We start from the raw sequence: 27719 nt of genomic DNA on the forward strand, positions 1-27719 counted from the left end.
ATTGCAAATTAAACAGATTATTGTAATTGTATTCTTAAATGTTGTATGCCATAAATTAATACATCAGTATGATGGGATTTAAAGGGTTATGTTGGTGTATTTTGTGTAAACCCAATATTTTAACAATCATTCAGCGAATGGAAAGCACTTACAGTACATGCTGGATTAAATTGCAAAAAGAAACTACATACTAAATTCTGTAAATATATCAAATAGAAGGCCCCGCTAATTACAGTATGATCACATACTTTATCACCAGTCTTTTAATTTAACCCTGATTCAGTACTTCTGCTCTTTTAATCTGATTACATTGTTGTGCACATGAATCTGATGCCCACAAAATACACTGTTACCATTGCATTGAATCTCAGTAAAATGCCCTTTACTTCAATGTTTCAAAACTTCTCAGTGTCCATGTTTTTATTATTTACTGGTGAAGATTTGGGCACAAGGAGTAGGACATCATCTCAAGTAACATAGTTTGCAATTTCTCTAATGTTAAATTAATATATACTGCAACAAAAAACAACATGCACCTAATGAACTTCACAATCCAAGTTCTCTGCCGCTATCGCTGAAGCAACACCAGATTCCTCTTGTGAAGAATGGGTTGTAAACTCTGCATTGTGTCTTATTAAATCTGATCCTGTACAGTGTGTCTGTTGTTTCCTCTGCTGCTTGTGTTTAATTGAAATGCACTTAAATCATGTCAGGGAACACAGTTATTTAATTTACCCAAATGCTATCCCGTTTTTTTTTTTTTTTTTTTTTTTTTTTTTTTTTTTTTACTATGAGCTATACATTAAGAAAAAGAAACAATGTTTGGAATTAGTATGCATACATTTAGCTGGAAGGCAAGTGATGAGACTGTACAGGAAGAACACCAAAATGAGATGTATATCTTGTAAATCAAACTGTGTTATCTGTGGCTGTGTTCTTTAGGGTTAATATAATAATCAATATTTAAAATAAATAAATAAAAAAACATTTGTCATTTTTTTTTTTTTTTTTAAGTTTTCTAAAAAACGTTTATTGGTTAAGAAAACAGATCCAGTCAACAGTTAGTAGATTGGTACAGTAACATTTATTAAAATAATGTTATGGGTTAATAATAAGAGCAAAGAACCAAAAGGAGTAAAATGCAAGCAATGTAAAAACTCAACAAAAAAGCTTAAAGTGATTAATGAAGTCATCCAGTTGCTAATCACCTCAAAAAAGACAATACTCTCAGCAACAAGTTACTGCAGAACAAATTAGTATTTCTCAGTTATCAAATACGCAAGTGTGCGCTTTGAATTTTTTTTTGTTTAGTCCCTTTTTTTTAGTAAAATCATTATATATTATATATATAATATATATATATATATATATATATATATATATATATATATATATATATATATATATATATTATATACACACACACACACACATATATATATACACGACACACACACACACACACATATATATATATATATATATATATATATATATATATATATACATATATAAAACAAGATAGAAAAATACATTATAAACTTGTAACAATGGCTGTAAATACATTATCTTACAGTTTTTTTTTGTAGGCAATAAGTGGGTTATGGTACATACATAGCATGGGTCTAATAGCTATAGAAACAGACACACTGTATTTCATCCGTGTGGTACATAATACTGTTAAAAAAGCGTAATACTGTATCTTAAAATCCTTCCAATAAAATCTTTTATAAACTCAAGAATAAAATAACACCGAAAACAAATGCATATTGAGTTTCTAACATAGTCATGCTTATTGGACATGATCGTCTCAACCACTAAATACGTTTTCTTTCTAAAGATATCACTTCATACTGCATCTTGTATGAACTCTTCATATGTTCCCTTCCCAATGACCTTCATACTCAAATACTTATTCCAGTTTTTACCCAAAACTTGAAATAATATTAATTTAGAAACTTTTTATTTCCACTTCAGAAGAGCCTTTCCTCAAATTCCGTCACAAGGGGTTATTTTTAGTTAATAATAATAATAATAATAATAATAATAATAATAATATAATAATAATATAGACACTGCTTATATGTGTCTAAGTTAAAATTAACAAACAAAAAAAAAAATTCAAGACAGGAAGACATATCTGGGGACATAACAAACAAAATCGGTAACATAGACTATTATGTGGATAAACATCTGTTGCATAGTAAAGAAATCAATGCTGACTGAGACTATGGATAAGGATAACGTGTAGCTGTGTTGTTACTGTATTTTACTGTACAATAAGTCCTCAAAACCTGGCCAACTGGCTAACACAATAGAAGGGCCTGTTACTTGAAAGCTACAAAAAGGGTGAACAGCAGCAGAATGAGCCAACAAAATGAGCCAACAATTATAACCTGATGCTTGCCATACCGTGTCTGAAGGACTGCACTCTCCATTCATGTTGGGCGATACTACATAGACGCTTGTATAAAACACAGGGGGTCCAATCCCAGTCCTGGTGGACCATTCCCCTTTTTAATAGGTGCGTTCAAGCAACTAACTACTCTAGGACCTGGATGGATGTCTAATTGGTTAGAGCAGACTTTGACTGTCCAGACCAATATTGCTTACCACTGGTATAAGATAAGCAGTAACTAAGTGTTGTGCTGCTTCAGCTCTGTCTGACCGATAACAACCTGGTAAAGCAGTATTCAAAGAAAACATCTCGATCTGGCTATACTACGTCAAAGTCAATAAAACACCATAAAGAGAAATCTCTACAAATTACGTGGGGAGGCCTGGTGGGCATGCGATGATGTCTTACACGAGAATGAAAATGTACTTAATGTTCTAATTTAAAAATACAATTCTGTGGTTGTTTCTGAGGGGTGCAGAATTAATGTCACCTGGCTTCCAGCCCTATGCCTTAACTTGTAAGCTTCACTGCTTTATTTCAGGGAGCCTGAAGTCAGACAGATTTTATTAAAGAATGTTTTTTTTTTTTATTCTGAAAAGCATGCCAGAGCAAAACAAACAAGGCAACTCAGGAAAGTTAACAAATCTAGAAGATTTCAGTGTAACTGATGTCAGCTTGTCATCAGGGTCTTTCAAAACTGTTTGTGGATTTTGAGTAAATGTTCTCGCTTTTATCAATTTCAAATGTATAAATCTGATTTGCTTGTTCATTTCAATTTAAATGAAATATTCTGTTTCGCTCAGTGAAGTTTTTTTGTAAATATGCAAACATGTGATTTGCTTTTTCAGTGCCAGAATTCCTTGAAGAGTGAAAATCAGGCCCATAGTACTGTATCTAAGACTTAAGACAAGACCTGTCTTTGATAAAACCATCCAACAATTAGTTTACGGCTTTATGTAAGTTTTGTTTTAAATAAAATGTTAAAATAACATGCCAATTATCCTTTTAAAATGTTAATAAAAGTTTGGAGGTTAAAAGCTGCAAAGCGTCTCACAGCTGGTAAAGCTACAATGCAGTGGCAAGGCAAAAAACAGGCTTCATTGCTGCAAGCTCATTTGTATTCACACCCAGCTCCTTGAAACATACAGGGTGGCAAGTGGCATGTTTTAACTTGGTATATAGCTAGAAACTGATCCATGAGACATTCAGATTCAACGAGCATGAAACAATAAGGCACTTTTCATTCTTTATTCTGATGCGTAACAAAAAAGAAAGAAAGAAAGAAAGAAAGAAAGAAAGAAAAAAGAAAGAAAGAAAGAAAGAAAGAAAGAAAGAAAGAAAAAGAAAAAAGGCTGTTTTGGTCTTTTGTATCTCCCCAACCATGAAAAAACAACATTTTAATGAAATAAAGGGTTTCTTTGTTGATTTTTTTTTTTTATAATACTTGAAAGTATAAAAGGCTACATGTTTTGAAAAATATATATTTTTTCTTCACCAGCACCCTTGTATAATAAAAGTTTCTATTTTTCTTTTTTTTGTTTTTTTGTTTTTGTTTCTCAATGCAATACATTTATCTACAATTTCAATACATGTGTACAGCAAATAGGCAAGCATGGCTTTTACATCCTTAAAGAAATCAAATCTATACAAGGAATTTTTTTAAAAACTTTTTTTGCCCAGTAGTGGAACACATAATGCATGTACCTTCGCTGTCACAACACCTCTGTGTTTTAAAGCTCCTTTCCCCTCATTACAATATCGGCACACTTATGTTATAAGTTTTGTTCAGTAATGGCACTCAATACATTTCAATACAGAGGCAGGCCACATCCAAATATTTCTTCTTTCTTTTTTGTTTTGCCTGTGAGGGCAGCAATACTGAATCCCCAAATTTTGAATACTTGAAAAAATAAAGTTTCCACCAATGGAATTACTGACTAAAAGGTTCATGCATGATGCATCATTGCAACACGATACATTCAGAGATTATGACATCTCCATGAGCTGAAGTGTTCCGTAGTTGTCTCAAGGTAACTGCCTCTGAGAGAAAAATGATCAGTGTCTTCCATTCTTCTACATGTTTCTGGGGCAGGGGAGGGAGGCAGAGAGGGGGCGGGTAGGCCAATGATGAGCAGTGGCAATGAATTAGACCTTATTGCTTTACTTCTATTCAGTGCAGGGTCCAGAACCACTTTCACCCAACCAGAAAAAAAGCAGACAAGTTGGACTTGTTTTGAAAGTCTGTCTGTCTGTTTTTGTTTTTTTTCTCAAGCAAAGGCATTTGTTTACCAGTTAACTGATCAGCAGGCAGCAAAGGTCAGGTCATCATTGGGTGAAGAGTTCAGAGGTCAGAAGGTCATAGGTTAGTTGCCGGTGGCGGCTGGGTGGTTAGAAAACAAAACAAAAAACAAAACAAACAGGAAAAAAAAGAAAAAGATAGAGAAGAGATTAGTTTCAGCTAGTGACGGCTGGATGACAACATGAAAAACTAATCACAACTAATAAAACAAGCATGTTTAATTCTGGCTTCCTGACCTACACAATGCAGTAAAATCATGACCGCTTTGTATCATGATTTCAGACATGAGGAGAGTCCACTCTCACAGCAAACGTTAAGAAGAGGAAATAAAATGAAAGCAAATAATTAACAGGACTAATGGTTAGTAGCAGTCGAAATCTGTGAAGAAAGTTTTTGAATACTGAAGAATGACAACAGTCAGTGCAGAGTTATCACTATCTGACTGCTATTAAGCATTAGTCCGGTTCCTAGATGCAAGCATTAAAGCAACTAATGATGGTGATGGATGTGATTATAAAAAAAAAAAAAAAATCTTGAAAAGAAATGAATTTAGAAGAGATCAGAACTTCTGGAAGACAATTTTGAATCAACAAAAATGTATGGGGCGAACAAGTATTTTGTGTTTTTGTTCAATAAAATTTTATTGCCTTTCAGGTATTTTTTGTTCTATTTACAACAACATGAAAATCTTGGCCTCATGATACAAAGCAATACTAAACTGTAGATCTAGCAGTGTAGGCATCAGTGTGGGAGCTGGGAGAAGGCCAAGCCTAATGCTTGAGCCAAAACATCCCACTGCAAATCCTATTACAGGACAATCTTATATAAAATGCACTTGCATATAAACACTGTAACGTCCTGCTGTTTCATAGTCTACTTTTACAAAGCCCTAAAGTACATCCAAAAATAGAGGAAATTTCTAAATGAAGCTATAATGCTATTTTTTGTTTTTACTACAAATAGCCCTCTTGAATTTCAACGCTATTACTCTGCAAATACAATAAAATCTGACATTTCATATACATTCCTGCTTTATATTTTTTATATATTTTTTTTTAAGAAGCCACCTGTAATTACTATTTTCTTTGCAACAACAACAACAACAAACATGCTTACAGTAAAACATAAAAAAAAGTTCTCAAGTGGAAAGTTTTGTTTTCAGTCCATTTATGGCCTGGTCTAATCTAATTTCATCTGTTGTCCTCTTTACTCATCTTGGTCCACTTAACAGTAGTAATTCTAAGACTCATGTTCAACAGCTTAATTATATTCACTTTCATCTGAGGTTCGTTGCATTTTTATTTGAACTGATGCCAGTCTGACTGAAGCAGGGTTTATTTATTCAGTGCAAAGTCAGATTTGTGCCATTTTATGTAAAGTGAAATCCAGTAGGTGTAATGCAGAAAGATGGTGCACTTTTATTGGCTTGTATAGGATGCAAAACCACTGCAGTTAAATAAGTTTCCCGGAAGCCGATAGTTCTGTACCCATTTTAGAGATTACAGATTATGATGAATGGCTTCATCAGTAACCTAGTAAGTATTTTTCACAGTTTATGATACAGATCAATTATTTTAATTAACTTTCAAAATATAGTAAAAACATAACTAATAGGCCCCTGTTTTAAGCACATGTGAAGGTAAAGGAATTTTAAACTGCTCATTCTGTAGCCAATTTGTTTCTGGTTTGTTTTATATAGTTACAATTATTTTATTCCACTCATAAAATGTGCCTTTTATGTCTTATAGTTTGATGTGTGATGCAGCTTTTGCTTTTACAGTCTACAGAAGACAATAAAGTGTGCATGTACTTGTTCACATAACCAATAAACCTGCAATGTCTTTATGCATGTTTTCAATACACACAGGTTTAGCAATTGTGCAATTGAATGTACATTTTGTTTCAATTAACTTTGCCAGTCTGTCTGTCTGTTGTTATAGGTACCATACTTTAGTTTTGTTTTATTATGTATTAAAGTCTTGTTTTCTTAGTAATACACAGCTATTTCAATTGGCAACCCTCCATGAATCTTAAATGCTTAGTAAAAAGTAAACGTCATGAATGGGGATTTAAATTTTCTCATTGTAATGACATGCTTATGTATGATATGTCTAATTTAAGAATACAAATATGCAAACAAGCCTATTAATGGTACTGTATTACTTCTAAATGCCAGTTTAAATAATTTCCCTTAGACCCAGTTTGGTAAAACTTGCTAGCTGTTAATGACAAAAAATTCCACAATAATCCAATAACAAGAAAAATAGTTTTTTTCAGTTTTTTTGTTTGTTTTTTGTTTCAAATGGCATTACGTTCACCAAGTTTTAAAAACTTGTATAATTGTACAATAAAAAAAGTCAAGTGCAAGACCGTGACAATGTAAGACTCACTTAATCTTCATAAAAATATAAAGTGCACTTAAAACAGAATGTAACACAAACATAATAACCCTTTGTAAAACTTCAGTGTTGGAATATTTCTTTCTTTTTTTTTTTTTACAAATCTTTTGACAGTAACAGAAACAAATCACGATACGGTAAAAATAAAATCTGTTAATGTTTCAGTGAATAGTTTACACATTCTGCTTGGTGATTGCCATTCTTCATAGCAGATACAGTATACCAGTAGGGTTAAATAAGTAAGACGGCTCTCTGAAGGTTTTAAGGGAGGCGCTTGAGTCACTTTTTCCAACTAACAGTTTACAGCTGGGTCTAAGGGTACATATAGGGGAGACTTACATCAGTTTGGCAGGGCAACAAAAACGAAGATTTAGTTCCCAGTCACTGGATATCCAGAGATTTGGGGGTTGGACGCACATAGCTGCTGAAATATATTCGTCTCTTGTACTAAATTAAAAGGCAAGGGAGGAACGTTTAAAAAAAGATATATTGTATATGAAGAACAGGGTAGGCAAAAAGGATGACACTGGGTCTATATACCTTCCTCCCCCATTCTCACAGTAAAGAACAATGTTGAAATAGGGCAATGCAAACCATTAATTCCAGTATCAAACAAGCTTTATATATGGTTAGGCTATTTTACAAAGGATGAGCAGAAAACCAAATCTTCAGTTTTTTTATCCCGCCTAGTACAGGTGACATTTAATGCTTTGTTTTGTTTTTGTACAAAGAGCTCTCAATACGAAAAGCCCTTGCAGCTGTTTGCAACACAAATCTGGTGAGTGAATGGACAGCATGTTGCTGTGGGGGTTCAAATACCCCATTGATTCAGTTTCCCCATCTGAGTAAGGCATCAGCAAAATACTGTAACTTGTTCTCTTTAATTTATGGTGTATTATCAAACAACAAAAAAACATGCTCTTCAAAGGGCAATGTAATTCTAATGCCGTTGTTAAGACAGAAGCAAGTTTGTTTCAATATACTATCCTCTCAATATGGTTAATTAAACACTTTGCAAATGGCATGAATTTCCTTTAGCATGCACTTTATTTCACAAATGAATTCCAGAACAGATATTACCAACTTAATCATGCCGCATGTTGATAAAGCAATGTGTCAGAAGAATACGCCTTTTCTTTTAAAAAAAATTATACAGGTTTGTTACAGTTTAACCAATCTGTTGAGATCTAGAACTACTTTTAATTCACCATAACTTGAAGCGTTTCTCTTGGTAAAGCAGTGGGGGAAACTGAAACGTCTGTTTTACGGTATCCATTATTTTTCATCAACAGATCACTAGTCACACAGTCATCAAAATAATGGACAAATGGCAGTAGAATGATCCACATTTGCCATTATTAATTCATGTCATTTTGTTCTTCTTTCATTTAAAAATGGACCGGTTAGATATAGTGTTGCAAAGTGGATCACAACCAACAACAGCATTTCTCATAAACACCAACAGCAGAACTAAACTAACCTCTGTCTGCGGTCACAACCCTTTGGTAAGGATGGACCCGCATATCGTGCCTTCGAATTTTAGTAGCCACTGCACCTGGTTAAATTGCAACATTACCAAGACAAGGTTAGATAATAATTCAACCTACAAATTGTCCATTAGCATTTCATCAAATAACAGCAGGTTTATCACAAAGGATTTAACAATCAACAATAACTACAAAGTATGCAATTAAAAAAACAAACAAGATTAACAAGTTAAGGCACAATAGTTTATATGAGAATATCTATGGTAGTTTATAACACAGTAGCAGTCACTTCCAAAAAGGTTGCCTTAACCTGTAAGATCCATTGTTGTATTATCCCAAAGTACAGTATTAATGACAATGAATGGTCCAAGGCAAATTTATGCTTTACTAGTCACAAAATTAATGGAGTGCAACAGGAATAGATCCACGATTTCCAGTTATCGATTTTTTTTAATTAATAATAATAATAATAATAATAATAATAATATAATAATAATAATAATAATAATAATAATAATAATACTGATTATTCTCTGAAATGGTCTGAGACTCAATCCAGTTTTTAAGAACTTTTGCAGTAGTTTCTTTAGCCCACAACTTGACATTGAGGTTAAAAGCCAATAAGTAGAATTTGCAATTAATTAAGTGATTAGTAAAGCAACAAAGTTTTTTTTTTTTTTTTTTTTAAACTCAGTAGTCAATGAAACACTATGCACAGATATTTTATTTTTATTTTCATGTTGCATTTTTTTTCTGCAAAAGCTATTGCCAGTGTAAGTTTCAGTAGTAACCTTTTTTTTAATCTCGTGCATGTGTCTGACTGACCACCAGGCTGAGCTCATTTTGTTCAAGGCAGCTGTGAAACTAAGCATTTGTTAAACACAGATCTGATGAGGATTCAGTAAGACCATTCTTGAATGCTTAGCCTTTCGTTGGGAAAGCCATACCTAAAGAATAAAGGAAGGGAATGTCAATTAGTCTCTGGAGAAGTCCATCCTCTGTGTAGTAACATTCAATTTGTCCGAACGTTTAACCCAAAGCAAAAAAAAAAAAAAAAAAAAGATCCCCCGAGCACATCTAAAGCTCATCCATGGTTGCATCTGTTACAGAAGGATATCATCCAGGAGTTTGTGCTGCCATGTGGCTCAATGCCATGCGGTGTTGTTTATTTCTTGTTTTGTTTTTGTTTGCTTTTTTAAATCTGACATGCACACAAATAAAAATGCATTTAACGCTGTGGGCATTGGAAAAGCTGCCTTTTTTGTGTGTAAACATTCAACAAATTGCAACGATGTAAGAGCATCAACGGTGTTAGGTTGAAGCTGGCAGCTCTCCGAAACGACCCTACTGTGGAAAGTTTGGATAGTTTAAGTGGGGTGTACAGTGCAGCCTTGTTCTTTAAAAGGAAACCCTGGAGGAGGAGTCTCCTCGGTGGAATGTGACTGGAATGTGACAGGTATGGAACCCAAAGTACAGTGGCAGCTCTTCAGCCTTTGAGGAAGCTGTATAGGTTACACAAGAAAGAATATTGCATTAAGAAAAAAAGTGAAGTCTATCTTATAGAGGCAGGCTGTTTCTATAAGCCAGTGGCCTCAACATAGACTCTTATACTGTTAACCCACATAACTGATATAACACGACCCAGGTTTAATGATAATCATTATCTTGTATATGTAAAGCTCTGGCCAAACGTTTTGCATCACCCTACAAAATGAACTAATTTTGCTTCATGAAGTTGAATGAAACATGCTGAATAATATTATGTTAACATATTGAATTGCACACTGCTTTTCCATATCCTTAACGGAAAACTGAAAAGTGAAAAATGTGACATTTTAGTAATCAGCATGAAATACTGTACTACAATTATGGCTACCAGTAGACTTTTGCAATATGATTTTGTAGTTTCTTTTCTTCAGTTTTCTTTTTTCTTTTTAATTCAGTCCTAAAATTCTAGGTAATGCTAAACTTTTAACCACAGCTGCATATACACAGTTCAACACAAAACAGGGTTACCACGATGTTAAATCTATTTTCCAATCTAGTTCCATTATATATATATATATATATATATATATATATATATATATATACTATATATATATATATATAGGTTGTTCCAAATATTATATATATATATAGTATATATATAGCTATATATATAATATTATTTTTGTGGAATAAAAAGAGCTCAATTGTTTATGTGAGTCATTTGCCCCCCGTCCCCCTAATTGTTCTCATTTGAAAAATTTCTCATTTATATTTATTTATTTTTGTCAGCAACTTGAAATAAAAACAGTTATTATGACCAATACAGCAACTGAAATTTGATTTTGCTTCAAAGTGTGTTATGCACAAACCTTGACATGATGACAGTTTGCACAGCTGATAAATTATTTGCATGAAGATAAAAGAGAGACTTGATTTTTAAACAGCTGTGATTGGAATATATAAATGCTTTTAGATTAGACACTACTGTTCTGAAAAGAACAAAAACATTTATGTCAATTAGCAAAAGTTATCAACAACATTGCTTACTAGTCTATAAATGGTAAGAAATTAACTAATAATGCAGAATAATTGAGGAACAACATATATCTATGGAGGGAAAATCTATCTATATTTCTGAATACAGCATACATTACTGTGTACATATTAGTAATGTAAATTCAACATTTCACAGTAGTTAGACCTCAAGCATGAAAATGCTACATTAACTTGGTTTTTACAAAACATTTTATCCTAACCATCAGTTCCCTTGTGAAATGTAAACGTGAAATTTTATTATTCTCACAAATATTTCACTGAAAATTGTATAATACTTTTAAGTTACATTTCAGAGCTACAGAATGACACAATTACAATAAAGTATGCCTCTTTCATATTAGCATGAATGCCTCTAAATATCAGTTATTACAGACACTTTCACTCCCTTAAGGTATTATAATGACTTTTGATAACAATTCAGGCTTACAGTAATTATTCATATTTTTATAATCATTTTCAAGTATTTTGTGCATTTGTGTAAACAGTCCCCAGAGATTGCATAACGTACAGAAGGTTTTCTTAGCATAAACAGCAGCACATTGTTGTTGTCATGTGAATTCGAGCCATTTCGCTAGTTCAGTTCGGCTCTCAGTCTCAGTGAATGCACTGATGGGTATTTTCAGCCCCTGCTGTCATATCAACATGCATACTGAAAATGTTCTATTCATACAGAATTTCTTATATTTATAAGCTTCTTTGCGGGGGTTTCTTTGTGGCAGCCTGACGTAAAAATGTCTTTGTCATTAAGTGCATTGTGAAGTGTACAGTGTAACATGTGACAGTCCGCTGTGTCAGTTTAGTTATGCATAAAACTAATGCTTTATCGGGGATGCATACAATAGTATGTGACTGCTCTTTTTAAGGCAGACAGTTTCAAATGTTACTATCCTGTGTTTAGACAGGAGCTTTATTTAAACTGGTACTGAAGGTGGAGTAAATAGTGTGCACATAGTGTAGGGCTTACAGCGCATCTGCTGCTGTAGGGATGGTCGTTATCTCACTGGATCCCTTTGCCATAAGCAGGTCAGCTAGTAATTGGTCTTGTATACTTTGCTTCAGGTTTCAAATACTCCTACTACTAATAACAACAACACAGAGAATAATGCATGGGGTAGTTTGTGATATAGTTATAATAATAAAATATATATGGATCTGGAACCAAATTAATGGGTTACAAATAATATGATTTCAAATCACACAGAGGCACGGAAAAAGTGAAACTGGAAGATTTGGGATTTCTGGTGAGCTTAAGCAGGGAAAAAAGTATTACGCTTTAGTGAGCCCAAGTTGGAGCTTTTTTTTCATATTGTAAACTAATAATAAAAAGGACATGATACTGTTTACTGTAAGGCAACCGTTGATGATACCCCTAATCCCTCAGTATGACCGCACTGCTTGTACGTGGCTGAATAAAGGATGCTTACCTAATACTCCACTATGGTCAATGGGGTACTCCAGGATGGATGTCCCTGGTGCCAGTGTGTATGGGTATTCGTAGGGTGTGTAGATTAGTCCAGCCTCTGGTCCCTGAGGGACTATGGTAGGATGAGGGCTTCCGTTTGGCATGACAGCTGTCTGAATCTGTCTAATCAAAGGCATTATGGTCGGGCCGGCTGGTGTGGGGGTGCGCAGGGCTGTGGGAGGGAGAACCTGCGTGGGCCCTGTAATGATCCGAGGAGCCTGGGTCGTTGCTGCAAGAGAAAAGGCAAGGGCAGCTACAGTAAGCAAGAAACCCAAGAAGGGGGTTCAAAGGCAGCAGCATCAGCAGTGTGTGCAGTTAAGAAGAGGGAAGGGGAGGAAAAGAAAATAAATATAAAGCGAGGAAAAGGCAGAGAAAGAAAAAAAAGAGTCATTAGTGATGTGCAACGATCATATTGAGTGCCAAAGCAAATCATTCATTTGCAGAAAGCAGCGCCCCCTCTCCTCCCCGCTCAATACACACACACACGTTCATATAGATGTGTCAACTAAAAAAAACATAACCCCGCACAGATGCTGAACACAAATACAGCATACAAGAGAAGTTTGCAGCATAATGTAGCTACTGACCATTTAAATGCCTCCAAAGTGATTCGCAGCAGAGGAAGCTAAGTGCAGCACTAAAGGGCAGAGTTGCACATTAAAATATGAAAACAATTTAAATAGACTACTATATAACATTATGACCTATTAAAAAGAAAATGAAGCGTAGATCTAGTTAGATAATAATCTCAATCACAGCAGAACAGGCTACAAATGACAGTATTGCAAAATATCTTGACTACACTTTATTACTGGCTAATGCTGGGCGTTGTTATCCATTAAGGATCTTGTATTTGTAATTGCTTTGATGGCACTGGTGGCTTTTATTCTGTATGCTACATTTTGCAAAGGATTGCATTCAAATCACATCATATAAAAAGACACACATTGGCATTAAAACAGATCATCACTGGCTTTCCTAGATTCAACTTATATTTTACATGTAGCAAACAAAAAGTCAATAGGCACTAAACTACAGTAAAGAAAGTCAGATTTCCAACCTAATCAACTGAATCTCCCAATATTTCCATGCACTACAGTATATGAAAGTGTTGATCAGATTTATATTGAGTTCTTTGACTAAATATTAATAAGTTAACCTTCTTCATTTATAATATTGAGACACAGTTGTGCAGTATACAGTACTATACAAGTATGTTGTTAGTTTCAATATTAAACCTGTGTTAAAACAGTCTTTAAAGTTTGAATTAATGTGCATTTAGTTTAAAATATTCTGCAAAATCTCAGGCCATCTCAAAGACATTCTATAAACAATAAAATGGATACAGGTTCTTGGATACAGCACACATATAGGGAATTGTGATAAAACAGTGTGATCTATTAGCCACGGGTTCAGGGCAATGGTGTATAAACATGTATACCTAGAAAAAATGGCAAGACCAATATTTACTTATTTAAAGTCTGCAGGAATTATTTGGTAAAATGATGGAATATAGCTACTGTTTCTGATTTCACTAGAACCTCAAGTTTATATGGTGCACATTTAAGGTTTGTAGTCAATATCTGACTTTGTAAACTAGCTGCTGAAAAATTGTGTTACAGCCCTTTCCGTGGGCATTTATATCAGCCACTTTTCAGTAAAATAAAAACACTCAGGGAGCTCCCTCAGAGGAAGGAAACAGTCTGAACAATGCTGAGACCTGGCATCTCTGGAACACAAGTGAAGAGGGGTCTGTCTCTTTCAACACAAAACATGATTTTACATTAAGAAAAAAAAACAAAAAAAACACACATTGCCTGGTTAACAACTAATGTCCCTTATACATAAACTCAGATTCAGAGTGTACTGCTGTTGGTCTCAACTCGAGATGTTAATGAATGCTAATTTCAAAGCCATGAAGACTACTGATTCTTTCAGTTACTATTTACTTTTGAGCCAATGGTGGCTGAATATTGGGAGGATTAAGATACTTTAAATTTTACTCTCAAAGGTGAGATCTTGCTGATTTGAATTCTAGAGATACATGTGATTACAGGTTTTGCCACCCCATGCTCAGAGCACAAAGTCATCCTTACGTGATTTGAGGTTGGCGTCTCTGTAAGTGCCGTTGAGAATTGCAAGCTCCATCAGCTGCATCTTTTTAAGGCTGTCTTCACCCTCCGCCTGCAAGACAGAAAAAAAGTGAGAAGACTCCTGACATTTTATGAGCAAGGGCATCCAATGAGTTGTACTCTTTATCAAGTGGAAATAATTGAACACAGATGTGGAAAAAAAAATTCCTTCTCAATTTAAAGGAAGCATGAACATGACACTCCAAGCAAATCCTGTAAAATATGTTCTGGCAACAAAAACGTGATATAAGCTGTACAACCATTTGCTGTAACAAATCTACTGGTTACGTTTAAATGTTTAATGCAAGCTGACATCCACTGTCATACCTAAAAGCAATATAAATTTTAACACACAACATTTGTAGTTTCTACCATTTTGTTTTCCTGCTTCACCTAAAACACATATCGGTCCAAGCAGACCTGGTAGAAATATAGCTGTGTTTTATACATGTGTGAAGACTTTAAAGTATTTCAGTGTATTTCAACTACTTTACTCATATTTCAATATTTTCAAATAATAATTGCTTTCCATAAACCATATTTAAATATTTAAATATCTAATAATAGCTATTTACTGTGATATATATTTAATTATTTTCAAATAATAGCTACTTTCTATGATATGTATTTAACTATTATCAAATAATAGCTACTTTTCACAAACCATATTTATAACTATATTTATCCCATGTCTGGGTCCATGACATTCATAAGGTTTTTTTTCTATTATATACATTGACGAAAACACTCATAACTGGGGGTGGGGGTAGTTTTGTTGCCCGTCTTCGACAAAGTTCATATTTTCTACACTGAGTTTCACTACACACAGAAACAACTGAATGTTTGCTGCCACACATTTATGGCTATCTTTCCTGACTAGTTCTGAGAACTCAATGGAATTCTGGAAGCTGTACAAGTGGTTGTATCATCTTCACAGCTCTTCCGACGACACTGCCAGTGGCATATAATAATCTACTTTCATACTTATGCTATTTTTGCATAAACAGATATTTTTCACAGACATGACCAAGCCAACGCTGTGTATAAGCAGCCAAACTGAGCACAAAGAATCTTAGGCAACATATTGAACTATTTAATAACTATAAGTAGTAGGTGGACAGTGCAGAAGTACTTTTTTATTGCTACAGTAATAGCTATTTATATGTGTTTGTTGAGAGTTTGCACAACCATCAATATTAAACCATTTTAAAAGTAAAAAATCAAGTGTTCAAAGTTGTATAAAAACAAAGGGCTACATTCATATTTGTGCTACATTTGTATCAACCTTCTCCAGGTGGTTTGCAAAAAGAATGTACAAAGCAAGGGGGGTATAGTTTGGCTATAATTTGGCACTACTAGCACAGTTTGTGCGCAGTACAAGATTATGATCACTACATGCATTTCAAATATTTTAAACATGGCACCTTGCGGTATCTGGAAAGCATACCACCCACATGTTAGGATATGCTTTACATCAGACAATCAGAGTTTATGATTTAGAAATCAGATGTGCTGTGTGCACACAGTGTGCCATAACTATATGACTCTGATTATTTACTGGTGGAAAGCTTATTTTATTCAATATTGAAACAGCTCTAGTTCAGTGTAAGAAATAAAAGATGCACCTGTTGCCAAATAAAAAATACAAATAAACACAGATTCAATAAAAAAGTGACAAACACAAACCAGACTTGCCACAGACCTGTCCAGTTTTTCACATTAATTTAAAAACTACTACAGTTAAATCAAAACCTTGCTTTATCAATGTTTGCATTTCTTGTTATGCTTCTTCCCCCCATGGCATAGGATTTGGCACTATAAAGTCTAATTTAGGTATATTCATTTAATGTAATTGATTTGCATATGCAAGGGATTTAAATATGTCATATATGACTATGAACCCACAGTTGTAAGCATTTACCATTTAACTTTGTTGTTGACTAAAGCACAGCACCAGATGCACAGCCTTGTTCACGTAAACACAGCTAATGAGAACAGGTACAGTCGGTCTGCAGAATTAAGTCGGTTCTTTCTTCTCTTCTAACTAAAGACTGGCATCGGAAATACCAGGTCAGTGCCAGTGGATGGCACTGTTTGTTACACAATGGGCTTCGATAGTGGTCTGCAGGCACACAGCCTGATAGCCTATTGCATATCTTGTCACAATCGCCTGTCTCATTCTCTTTTTAGCTGTCAGCTGCAAAGGTGTTCAGGAGCTTCTGTGTCTGCCAGCTACAGCAACCCATATTAGACAATGGCCACTGTCACAGGCCCTTGGACTGCGCAGTCACAGAGACAGAAACATATACCTTCCCCTGACCTCCCCCACCCTCTCTCTCTCTCTCTCTCTCTCTCTCTCTCTCTCTCTCTCTCTCTCTCTCTCTCTCTCTCTCTCTCTCTCTCTCTTTTCAGACACACACACACACACACACACACACACAGCTGACAGCAGATCAAATGAAGAATGCCGATGCACTTTATCTTTGCTACAGGCGTTGCTGCCGGCAGTCTCTGTTCAGGCACAGGAAGGTTGTGCCAAAGACACAAAGGCCCACTCAAAAGGGAAAGCTGGGTACCTGTTCTCGAACCGCAGCAAAGGCAGGCCACTTGTACAGAGAGAATGCTTTAAGTATACATCAGTTAGGTAATTAAAAGTACAATTTACATTGCTCAGTAAACACCCATGATACACCCTTTTAATAAATGTTTTCTTCTTTTTAATGCAAAGGGACTAAGACCCAGAAAGGCATGGTTTAATGTAAGCCTTTCATGTTGATCTTGACATTTATATTCCATGTAAGGTTGCACGGTTCTTGGTAAATGAATTATTACATTTATATGATCTTTCATTTATATTTATGAATTGAAACTATTCGATTATTCTAATGATTTTGCACAGTACAAGAGAGTGTTCAGCTAGTGTAGCAACTCAGATAACAATTATATAATATATCAACGAACACCTGGAAGGCATCTTTTCTAGTAAATCACAGAGTGAGTCAACCTCTACAGTGCTATTAAATCTAACTTCTAACCTGACCATGTCACAGATATTCTGAAAATGGCATACACTAGATAGTGATCATTCTTCACTTTTGCTCCATAATACTATTTCAGTACCACTTGCTTGCTTGTTATAAGGCAGATCACAAACAGCACAGTCTTACTACTGCTGCCGATTACAGCTCTGTTATTATGATTCAGTCTGTATACTGCCTCATGCACAAGTTCACGTAAATAAAGTTTGCCCAGAAGCTGAATTTCAATTGAAATAAATCAAAACAAACTCAGAATTGGAACTGATAAACAATGTTTTTTATATGTTAATGTAATCCCAGGAAACTTATGGTACTTAAAAGTAAGACATATTTACTTTGCCAATTAGCATAGCAATTATTATGTATGAAAGTATTTTATACAACCAAATATTAGTACAGGGTGTTTCCGTAGCTAGTGAATAATAAAGCAGGTGAAAATTCAAGGGAAGCAGAAGTAACATAACGAGGGACATGTTTGTAAGAGACAACACTTTCGTATTCGGTAAACACATTGTAAAAGTGCACTGTTAAAGCACTTGTGCAGATGGGGTGTGCTTATCTCTTGTCTATAGTTGGCTCCAGAGGGAGCCTGTTTATTAGCCTACACCCCTTCCTCTGTGCAGCCTCTACTTGCACTCATCACTACAGTGGCCTGTAGCAGCTGCCGTCTCATTGGCTGACCTGTTCAAGTGCTCATTCACATCGGGTTTCATGGAATGCTTTTATCTATTTTGCATAAAGAAAAATAATTCCACTTCTATTCAGTCAAGAGATCAGCAGGCATTTGGAACACACTACTTCCAGCAGACACCCCTTCCACACAGGGGAAATGATTTCACAACATGCTCTTTATAAATAGCGCTGGTATTTTGGTGATCTCCAGGTGCCAGTTAATCACATGCACTGAAACTGTGCAATTCAACCAATACAATAGAATCCCTGTTTCTTGTGAAACACCAAAAAAGTAACAGAAAGGCATTTTTCTTGATTACTACAGCACTGCTAATGGCATCTAGCGCATACTATGTATATTATCAAAACACTGAAACCAGGAATTAAACAGTAATTTTAAATCTGCTTCACGATAAATCTACTAACCCCTGTGTTATCAACTGAATACAAGTCATAATTGACAGCCACTGATTTTGACTGACAAATAAAACTCATTTTGACTCTTTTTAATTTTTATTTTTTTAATGCTGCAATTCTTGAATAAATTAATTTCAACCAGTGTATCTGATCATGAAAAAGCCTTAGGGTATTCTTGTGTGCACTTTACAATACCGCTGTTTCATTCTGTCTTTTTGCTCAAGGCTTTTTGTGATCCAAAGCTGTGATACTTAACCGTATCCTTTGATAGATGTACAGCACTGTATTTTTTAATTTTTTTTTTTTTATAAAACAGTAACTGATTATTTATATTGTACAGTGGTTTTGTATTTTCAAGAAGAGGTACCAAAAAAAAACATGTTATACTGTCTGTCAATGCATCCAGTCAAGAGCATTCCTCAACCTTGCTCAGATTTTGTGACATTCGATTTCAAACCACTGCAATGGAAGTCTCTACTGAGACAGTTTTGTGTTGCCGTTTCTATTTTTTCCCTGAACACACACAAATAGCCAATTGAGCACAGAATGCCAGCATGAAGCACAGCATGAAAGCATTTCCATCAGTGTTATTCATCCATGACAAACACAAAAGCAGATTAGTTGCACTGATTAGTTTCTTGCAGCATTAAGAGCCACTTCAGGTTTGCTTAGGACATACTATCAAAGCATAGTTGCATGGTAATGCCACATTTCCACCGGCACCAAAACACTCAATCACACCAATATCAGTAACTGGACTACATATTTACATATTCCTTGCACTGGACATGTATTACAATAGGCAGCTTTTTACATCACTTTGATTTGGAGAGACCTACTTCAACAAGTTTGTAATCCTAAGTGGAGCTGACAAACTCTCAATTCAAACCAGTTACTGATGGAAAAGTACAGCATGCAGTATTCGGCACAGGTTTGGGATTCAGTCAGTTTCATGGCAATTCACTGGTTTCTACAATATTGGCAACTAGGTGGATGTTCAATAACCTGGTCTACAGAACTGCCTCAGAAAGCACACTGTGGATGAGCAGTATCTGCAAAAGGCTGCTTTTCCAGTCTATTTAGAGAACTGTTTACAGGGGTAAAATGTATACCTTGGTAGACAGGGAAGATGAATTAGCATCATTATTTCTTCTGGGTTGTACAACCTGCTTATCTTCTGCAAAGCAAGCCTTCAGCTCAGAAGATATGCATAGACAACTGTGCTGGTTTGCTTGATAAATATGTGGGTCATAATGTTAAAGATGCATTGGGGAAAAGGGATCTTGCCAACATTTTTGTACATTTTTCTAATCTTCCAATCAGACCCAATGGCTTTAAATCATTTTGTTTTGCTACCATTGAAGACCATTTTTCTACAGTGTTATTTTTCCACATTTTCTCACAATTAAAAATGTACATTATTATTCAACTTCTGCCTTACATATTAACAAAGTTTATGTTTGTATTTAAAATGTTGCAGGTTAATTCAGCTGCATCATTGGGTTAGGGTGAGGTTTAGGTTTATGTTTGGGTTAGGGCTGGGGCTGGGGTTAGGGTTAAGGTTAAGGTTAGGGTTAGTGCTAGGGTTAGGGTTTGGGCTAGAGTTGGGATAACTGACACAATTCATTAACAGGAGATATTGTATATTGTGCCTCAAAACTATTTAATTTACTAGTGACAATATTTAGTGTTTGTCTTCTTGGAAGAAGTTAGCAATTCTGAATCCTGTTAAGACTTTGTTGAGTAGTAATAATTAATACAAAACTAAATAATTTATACAAAATTGAAAAAGAAAAACATGCCGTTGTCCATTACAGTGCAGTATGTAATGCATTGCAAGCACATTTTCTGGAGGGCAGCTTTTAGGGGGGAAGCTTATTTTGGAGAAACAAAAACCTCAGTGGGTTTTTTAGTTTTTAACTGTACCAAGGAAAGCTAGGTGGCGTGCAAACAAGCACAAAAGCAAAAAGCTCACTACTTGCAATTCATAAGCACTTTGCTTTCTTTATCTGTTTTTAGCTCATCCTGGATAGGGAACCTACAACTGTGTTCCCACAACAGCAATAAAGTTTATAATGCAATACAATGGTGTAGTGTCTGTCAACAACATTGTTTAAGTGTTTTAGAAAGCAATACTTGGCTGTGCAGTTTGTTTACATTGTCAAAAGGTAGTTTCTACAGCAGCTGCTTAAGTAAATATCGTTTGAGTAAATTACAATTAAAGCTGAGAATAAGGGTTGTATAAAATAAAAGTGAAGATGGGTGGCTTGTCCCAGCTTGTTTCACAGCTGTCTGGGGCTTGCGCTCATTCAGTATTTTGAAATCACAGGAAATCAAGATGAAGTATTATTGCTGCTTTTTTTTTTTTTTTTTTTTTTTTCAGCTGCCAAGCATGTCAGTCATATGACCTTCTCATTGAAGGCCCAAGCAGCTCAAGACAGTGTGTTGCCAGGGTGAAGGCTTTCTTTCCTATTTACTGAGCTTTCCTTTTCAGCCTGTACCACACTGGTGGCTTATTATTTTACAGAGCCTGGGACAAAACCCACGGCTCAGGATTTCCAGACTGAGATTGTAAACAAAGACCCTTTGTCTGAAAGAGCTGGGTGACTCATGTGAATCAGCAAGTGTAAGGCAATAAGTGTTTATGGTGGGGACCGTGTGTGCTTAGTTATTGCTTATATATATATATATATATATATATATATATATATATATATATATATATATATATATATATATATATATATATATATATATATATATATATGCTTTGCACCAAATCAGCTGGCAACTGAATTAATATTGGAGCTTTCCTAATAGGAATTCAAATAAAGAAAGCAGTGACACAAATCAAGTGCGAAGAAGACCAATCCCTCAGGATTACTTTACCCCTCCACATTTCAATGAGGACAGTTTATTTTATAGCTGGTGCTATTCTACCGGCCTTTGATCAGCCATAACACTAGTGCGCAAGTCCTTGATGATTTTGAGAATGCAGGTGTAAACAGTTTAAAACAAGAGATGGGAGATTTGTGATTAAAAACAAAGCTTCCCTGTGAGTGAAATAAAATGGGAATGTCATATCAGAATATTGAGAGAATCATATAATACTGCAGCGTACCATAGACACTGTCCGAAAGCGAATGGTCTATATCAGTAATAATAATCTTTATTTTTATAACGCGTCTTTCATAGTGGACCACCATCACAAGGTGCTTTACAAGATACAAGACTTGGGTGTGTGAACTATGCATCAGCTGCAGAGTCACTTACAACAATGTCTCACCCAAAAGACAGTTAAGTGATTTGTTCAGGGTCACACAGTGAGTCAGTGGCTAAGCCAGGATTTAAACAGGAGACCTCGGGGTTACAAGCCTGTTTCTTTAACTACTTGACCACTCAGCCTCCTATACTGGATGGTAATATGGTTAGTGTTTAAAACAATGTGGTACTGAAACACGGGGATGTTTATATACGTCAATGCAGTGCAATAAAGCTGTATTTCTTGTGGTATCTACCGGCATGCAAACAAAACCACAAGAACCAGGGGAACTCAGACACCCAGGATCGGGTCAGCTGAGTGCACAGTCTATTACAGATGCAGTTCAGTGTACTCATTTTTTGAACTTTGCAGCCTTCACAGTATTCAGTAAACTTTCACACATCACCATGGAAAAAAAAAAATATATATCTTTAATTATATTTAATTCCATAGAATCAGATTGTTAAGGTACCTTGGATTCTTTAGATTATTTGCATTATGCCCTGAAGACTTCAGTTACCATTATACAATTAGGGTTTTCCAAAATGCATTTCTAATTGGGTGTGTGTGTGTGATCTTCCTATTATAGATCTAAAAACCACATATTTTTAATGTCATCTGCCCCGATACCCCACCAATGCACTGTGTATGTTATTGATGAAAGTGACCCTGAAACTTTAGAAGCAATAAAATTGTGCATGTAGACTGCTGTAACTGATCTTATTACCTGCAAACAAGAAGATCTTTTTTAGAGGCTCTTTAAGTTCCATTCACAGAAAGGTGGAGACAACAAGATCACAGGAGAGTGGGTGCAAACCTGGGACCATATGATTCCAAGTCCAGCACCTTAACCACCGTAGAAAAGAATCAAGCTTGCTTTCATAAACTGAATTATTGGCTTACATGTACTGCCTCCTCGAATGATTTCTGAAATGTTCACAAAATGTTGTGGCCAGCAGACATCTAGCTTAAGTAGCAAGTAAACATTACAAAGTTTATCCATCTCTTGCTGTTTTTGCCATAATGAACCATATACACAAAATTGTTTTAAGGAATGTTTTGCTAAGGCTGGTTTTAGTCCCATTTTGATTAAATAAATCATGTTTACAGTTTATGTAACCTTTTTCAGATGTGTTAGAAAGGGTTAGACATGTATTCTCGGTTTCCAAAGAACTGTTGCTTAGTAACAAGCAGGGACACGCTATAATCTTGTGCTATAATCCTACTATATTGTAAATAGGACCTTATAATATAGGGTGAACTATGTCAACCATCCCCACAGCTCACAGGTATACTGCCAGGGACTTTATAGCAAGACGTTGTTTCAGTTCATCCAGCAAGCAAATCACAAAGTCAAGCATGCATAGACATAAGAGTGAAGCTTTTATTCTCACACCTCACACTATTCATATGTGCTCTATAGTGTCAAGCTGAAATATTCAGCTTATTTACCAACCATGTCTTACAGTAGAACAAAGATAACCTAGCGGGTCTTCTACTGGAGGCAAATTAATTTTGCAGCAAGTGCAGCAAAGCACTGCATCCAAAAGGGATTTACATTACTAAGGAAAATGGGTGGAAATGAAGTGGCTGAAAAATACCAGATATAAGGGTTGTTCACTTGAGACCTAATAGTCACCAAGTAAAACCCTGTGCTTACTGTACAGTCCCCTTTTAAGCAGACTATAGAGCAGTGTGCATTAGGACAAAACTATTAGGAAGCCCCGGAGAGAGCTGAAAATCACAGGCCTAAACATTAATGGGGCAATCACGTTCACAATTAAATATTAAACGTTAAACAGATATTAAATATTAAACAGATTATTATTGTTTTTTAACTGGAACAGTGTTATACATTTAATTCATTACAGCGTAATCAAAGCGAAGACGCCTCCAATGTTAAGCAAGTAGAGATATTAGAAGATGAATGCTGGACTACTTTTTGGTTACTTACTTTGAATAGCTCCACCAAATACATGCCAGCTCCTGCCTGGCTGTTGAGACATGCACATGTCATAGACTGTTGCAAACCCCACACAAATGATGCTAGTCATTAAAGTACTTCTGCACTCAAGGTATTTTTTTTTTGCTTTAGTAAAGTTTTTCTTTTTTTTTTTAAATAAAAATGTATTTTTATAGCAGAGCACACAAATAAAATGTCCCTGTAGACACGTCTAATTTAGTTGCAGAGCATGCCATCTTAGACCTGTGCTGGCCAGGTCAATACCACCTGAGGCAATGAAACGGGCGTCAGACAAGCAGGTACAGTATTCTCATACAGAAAGTGTCAGTGTGACTGAGTCAGCAAAAAGTATTTTTTACATTGTGTTAGGGCTGATTCTGACACTACAGATACTGTACACTTGATCCTTTGTCTTAAGCACCGCTATTAATAACTTAAAATGTGTGTATGGAAAAAAACAGGATAGCTATCTCGAATGCTGCAGACTTTAACATTTCTCATCAAGCAATACAAAACTAGTATCTTAAAACATAGTAGAAAATAGAAATACTGTAACAGAAAACTTGAGTTTCACCCTACTTTACTTCTTATTTATATAAATATAATTAAATATATCAGATGGATTTTATTATAAACTGTTGGCCTAATAAACACACACACAATGGGTTACTGCATTTTACACTCACTGACTGAAATAAAGTCATACCTTGTTTAAGACTTGAAAGAGTTGGAGATATATATTTACACCCTTATGCTTTGCTTTATTATTATTATTATTATTATTATTATTATTATTATTATTATTATTATTATTATTATTATTACTGCAATACTTTTACCTTTTTGTAATTTGATGATCCAAACAAATCAATTACATAAATCACCAGTTTGGATAATGGAGGTTCCATTCCAAGATTTGAAATGGTGTGTAAAAAAAAACTAACGTGATATTTACACCAATCCTTATGACACTCACAGCAAGGAACACCTAATACTCTTGCCTACTTGCCCTTTTCTGAGCTACTTCTAGTTCCAGAAAAAACGATCCTAAAGGAATCCCGCAGCTCCCAGCTGTATAATTAGTAAGGAATTTACATGAGAGACGTGCAGCTGTTTATGACAGTCTTAACAATATCAACCTTGCAATTGCATACTGTAAGAAGCACCCAGAATGAGTACTTCTACATGAGAAAAGGTGGCAGCAAAGACACAAGTATAACACACCCAAGGTCAGAATATAATTTAAAATTGTCGGCAACGTAGGTCCTATAAAGTAGTACTTTAATTCCTGCTTTAAAACATTTTTAAGTAGCCTAGCCGAGCCTTTCAGTATAAAAGATAAAAAACAAAGTCACCGATCCATAGACGTGTTTAATTGCTTCCTTCATACTTTGCTCATCATTCTTTAATGAAAACAATTGGCAGAATAAACAGAAAGAAGAAACTGCCTTGCAGCAACAGTTTTATTAGCCAATAATGTCCTATGTTTAGTTGGTAACACTCCTGTGGGACAAGGAGAGAACCCTGTGAAATCACAAGGCAAGACAAAGTAAGTAATTGTCCGTATCGGTAATAATGAAGCTGTACTGATTCTTTTTTTTTCACACTAAATTATCATTTCTTAATGTCTATTTTCTATGCTTGCACATTGTTTCGTGTTGAAGTGCCCTTTATTGGAATATCTTGACATTCTGTAAGCGAAGTAGGTATGATCCTGCTACAAATGGTTGAATAAAACTTATAGAAAAACAAATATGAAAAAGGGGGCATTGCTTTTTTCATTTTAGCCTCTATAGTTTCGTCACTGTTTGTTGTATTTCCATCTTTAAATTCCTCAGGAAATTTTACTTTGCCATGCGCCTTACAAACTCATTTGCAGTAAGGCAGGGGTGTGCAATTCATATTGCCCGACGCCCCAGACAACAAGTTTTGCCATTATACTTTGTCCGTTGGACGAGTATTTTTTTTATTTTTTATTTTTCTATGTTTGTTGTTGCTAGAAAGACACTCTGGGTATATTTATAGACAGTCACGCCCTATCACTTCTGATTGTCTTGTTGTGGTTGCTATTAGTTACAAAGAAACCCAGAAATGGCTGACTGAGAGCTTCTGGCAACACACAGACTAATCTTTGAAATTTAAGGTATTGCCAGTATTTATGTTTTTTGTAAATTAGTAAATAAGTGATACTGCTTTCTGAATACATGAACCTGACATTGAAATGCAGCAATCTATTAAAGTTGCAACAAAAAAATAAATATAACCATAGTCTGTAAGGTATTAGTGGATTAGAAAAAAATTGTTGTGTAAGTTCTAACACTTTGTGGTGAAGCTTGTACTTCACAGTTAAGTTTACTGCTTAGAAGCATTTCAAGACAAACTTTCCCTGGTAAAAAATGTAATGTTTTTTTTTTTCTTCTGATTTTAGTGTTGCCAACCTAGTTTGCAATTTACCATATTTACATTTTTTTTTAGCTTTAAAACGCTATATTAAAAAAAAAAAATACACTTTTTTTTTTTTTTACTAGATTTGAACAGAAGCAATATTAGTTATTTATTGGACATGCACAATCCATCAATTTGTGAACCTAATAAAACATGATGATTGACAAATATGTTTATACTTACAGAAATGAAATGCTTATATATGAGGTTATCTGTGCAATATTTTATTATTATTTTAAAATAAAATAAATACTGTAAATCTCATGGTAATGTGTTTATGTATTAATTCATTTAAGCTCAACAAAAATAAATACATAATAAATAAAATACAATAAAAGAGATACATATAAAAATAAAATCAATATTAAAAGTACAATATATTATAAAAAAAAAGAAACCCATTGCAGGCTGCAGTAGAGAAAGAGTTAAGAAAAAGCAGCTGAAAATAAGTGCGTATTAAGGTTTTTTTTTTTTGTTTAAATTTGCTACTGTTGTGGATTCTCTAAAAAAGGTTGGTAGTGAGTTTCAGAGAAAAGGAGCTAAAATTACACCCTCCGGGCATAGCATGTTTTGGAAGCATGCATTTTAACAGTCCAGAGTTAGAGGATCTAAGCTACCTCCCAGGGATGGAGGGGCTAAGAAGTTCCATTATGTTAGGCCTCTCACATTTTTGGTGTAACAGGCACTACTACTACTAATGATGTACTTGGCCATTTTAATCTCCATAGTATTCTCTGAAATCATCCCCATACTTTCCAGACCCTGATTACTCACCTACAACAGGACCTGGCCATGCTACAATAATAGCCTTGGATTAGAACATATATCCCTGTTTCTTTTATTGATTTTGTACTTATTACTTGTCTTACAATAATATGTTCTGTGTGCTTCTCTGTTGTGTTTTTGTGTAGATTAATTACCATGAACTATGCCAGAAAAAAAGATTTCAGGCAGAAACAGTATAAAAGTAGACTTTATTTTATTCCCTGATATTGAAGTTTCTGCACAATAAACAAAAGTGGCAAACGACACATTTTTATTAAGTAATATCATTATAGTGGTTTACTTCTGCCTTATTTTTAGATGTACACGCAAGTGAAAGCTCACATTTAACTTTAATAAACTCTTCAAAATATTTTGGAAAAGAGGGCATTATACAAAGAAAAAAACACCTCACCGTTTTGGTTTTTGTTTATTA

General features: G+C 34.8%; 1 protein-coding gene across 8 annotated transcripts in view; it reads right to left on the bottom strand.

The window, feature by feature from the left end:
• Positions 1-3633: 3633 nt before the first annotated feature.
• The window catches only part of LOC121316300 (protein quaking-like), a 143424-nt gene continuing 119338 nt past the window's right edge, over positions 3634-27719 (bottom strand). The window contains exons 5-9 of one of the 8 annotated variants that reach the window (XM_041251290.1): positions 14689-14776; positions 12555-12845; positions 8577-8651; positions 7436-7543; positions 3634-4778 (exon numbers count right to left, since the gene is read on the bottom strand). In XM_041251290.1, the coding sequence (XP_041107224.1) occupies positions 7467-7543; positions 8577-8651; positions 12555-12845; positions 14689-14776 (531 nt within the window). In that variant the 3' untranslated portion in view covers positions 3634-4778; positions 7436-7466. Of the gene's footprint in view, positions 4779-5312; positions 10086-12554; positions 12846-14688; positions 14777-27719 lie in introns of those variants that run through there. The other 7 variants (XM_041251294.1, XM_041251292.1, XM_041251289.1 and 4 more) reach the window with 7 other exon arrangements.

This window comes from Polyodon spathula, chromosome 5 (assembly GCF_017654505.1).
Source record: "Polyodon spathula isolate WHYD16114869_AA chromosome 5, ASM1765450v1, whole genome shotgun sequence".
In the NCBI taxonomy this organism is placed as follows: Eukaryota; Metazoa; Chordata; class Actinopteri; order Acipenseriformes; family Polyodontidae; genus Polyodon; species Polyodon spathula.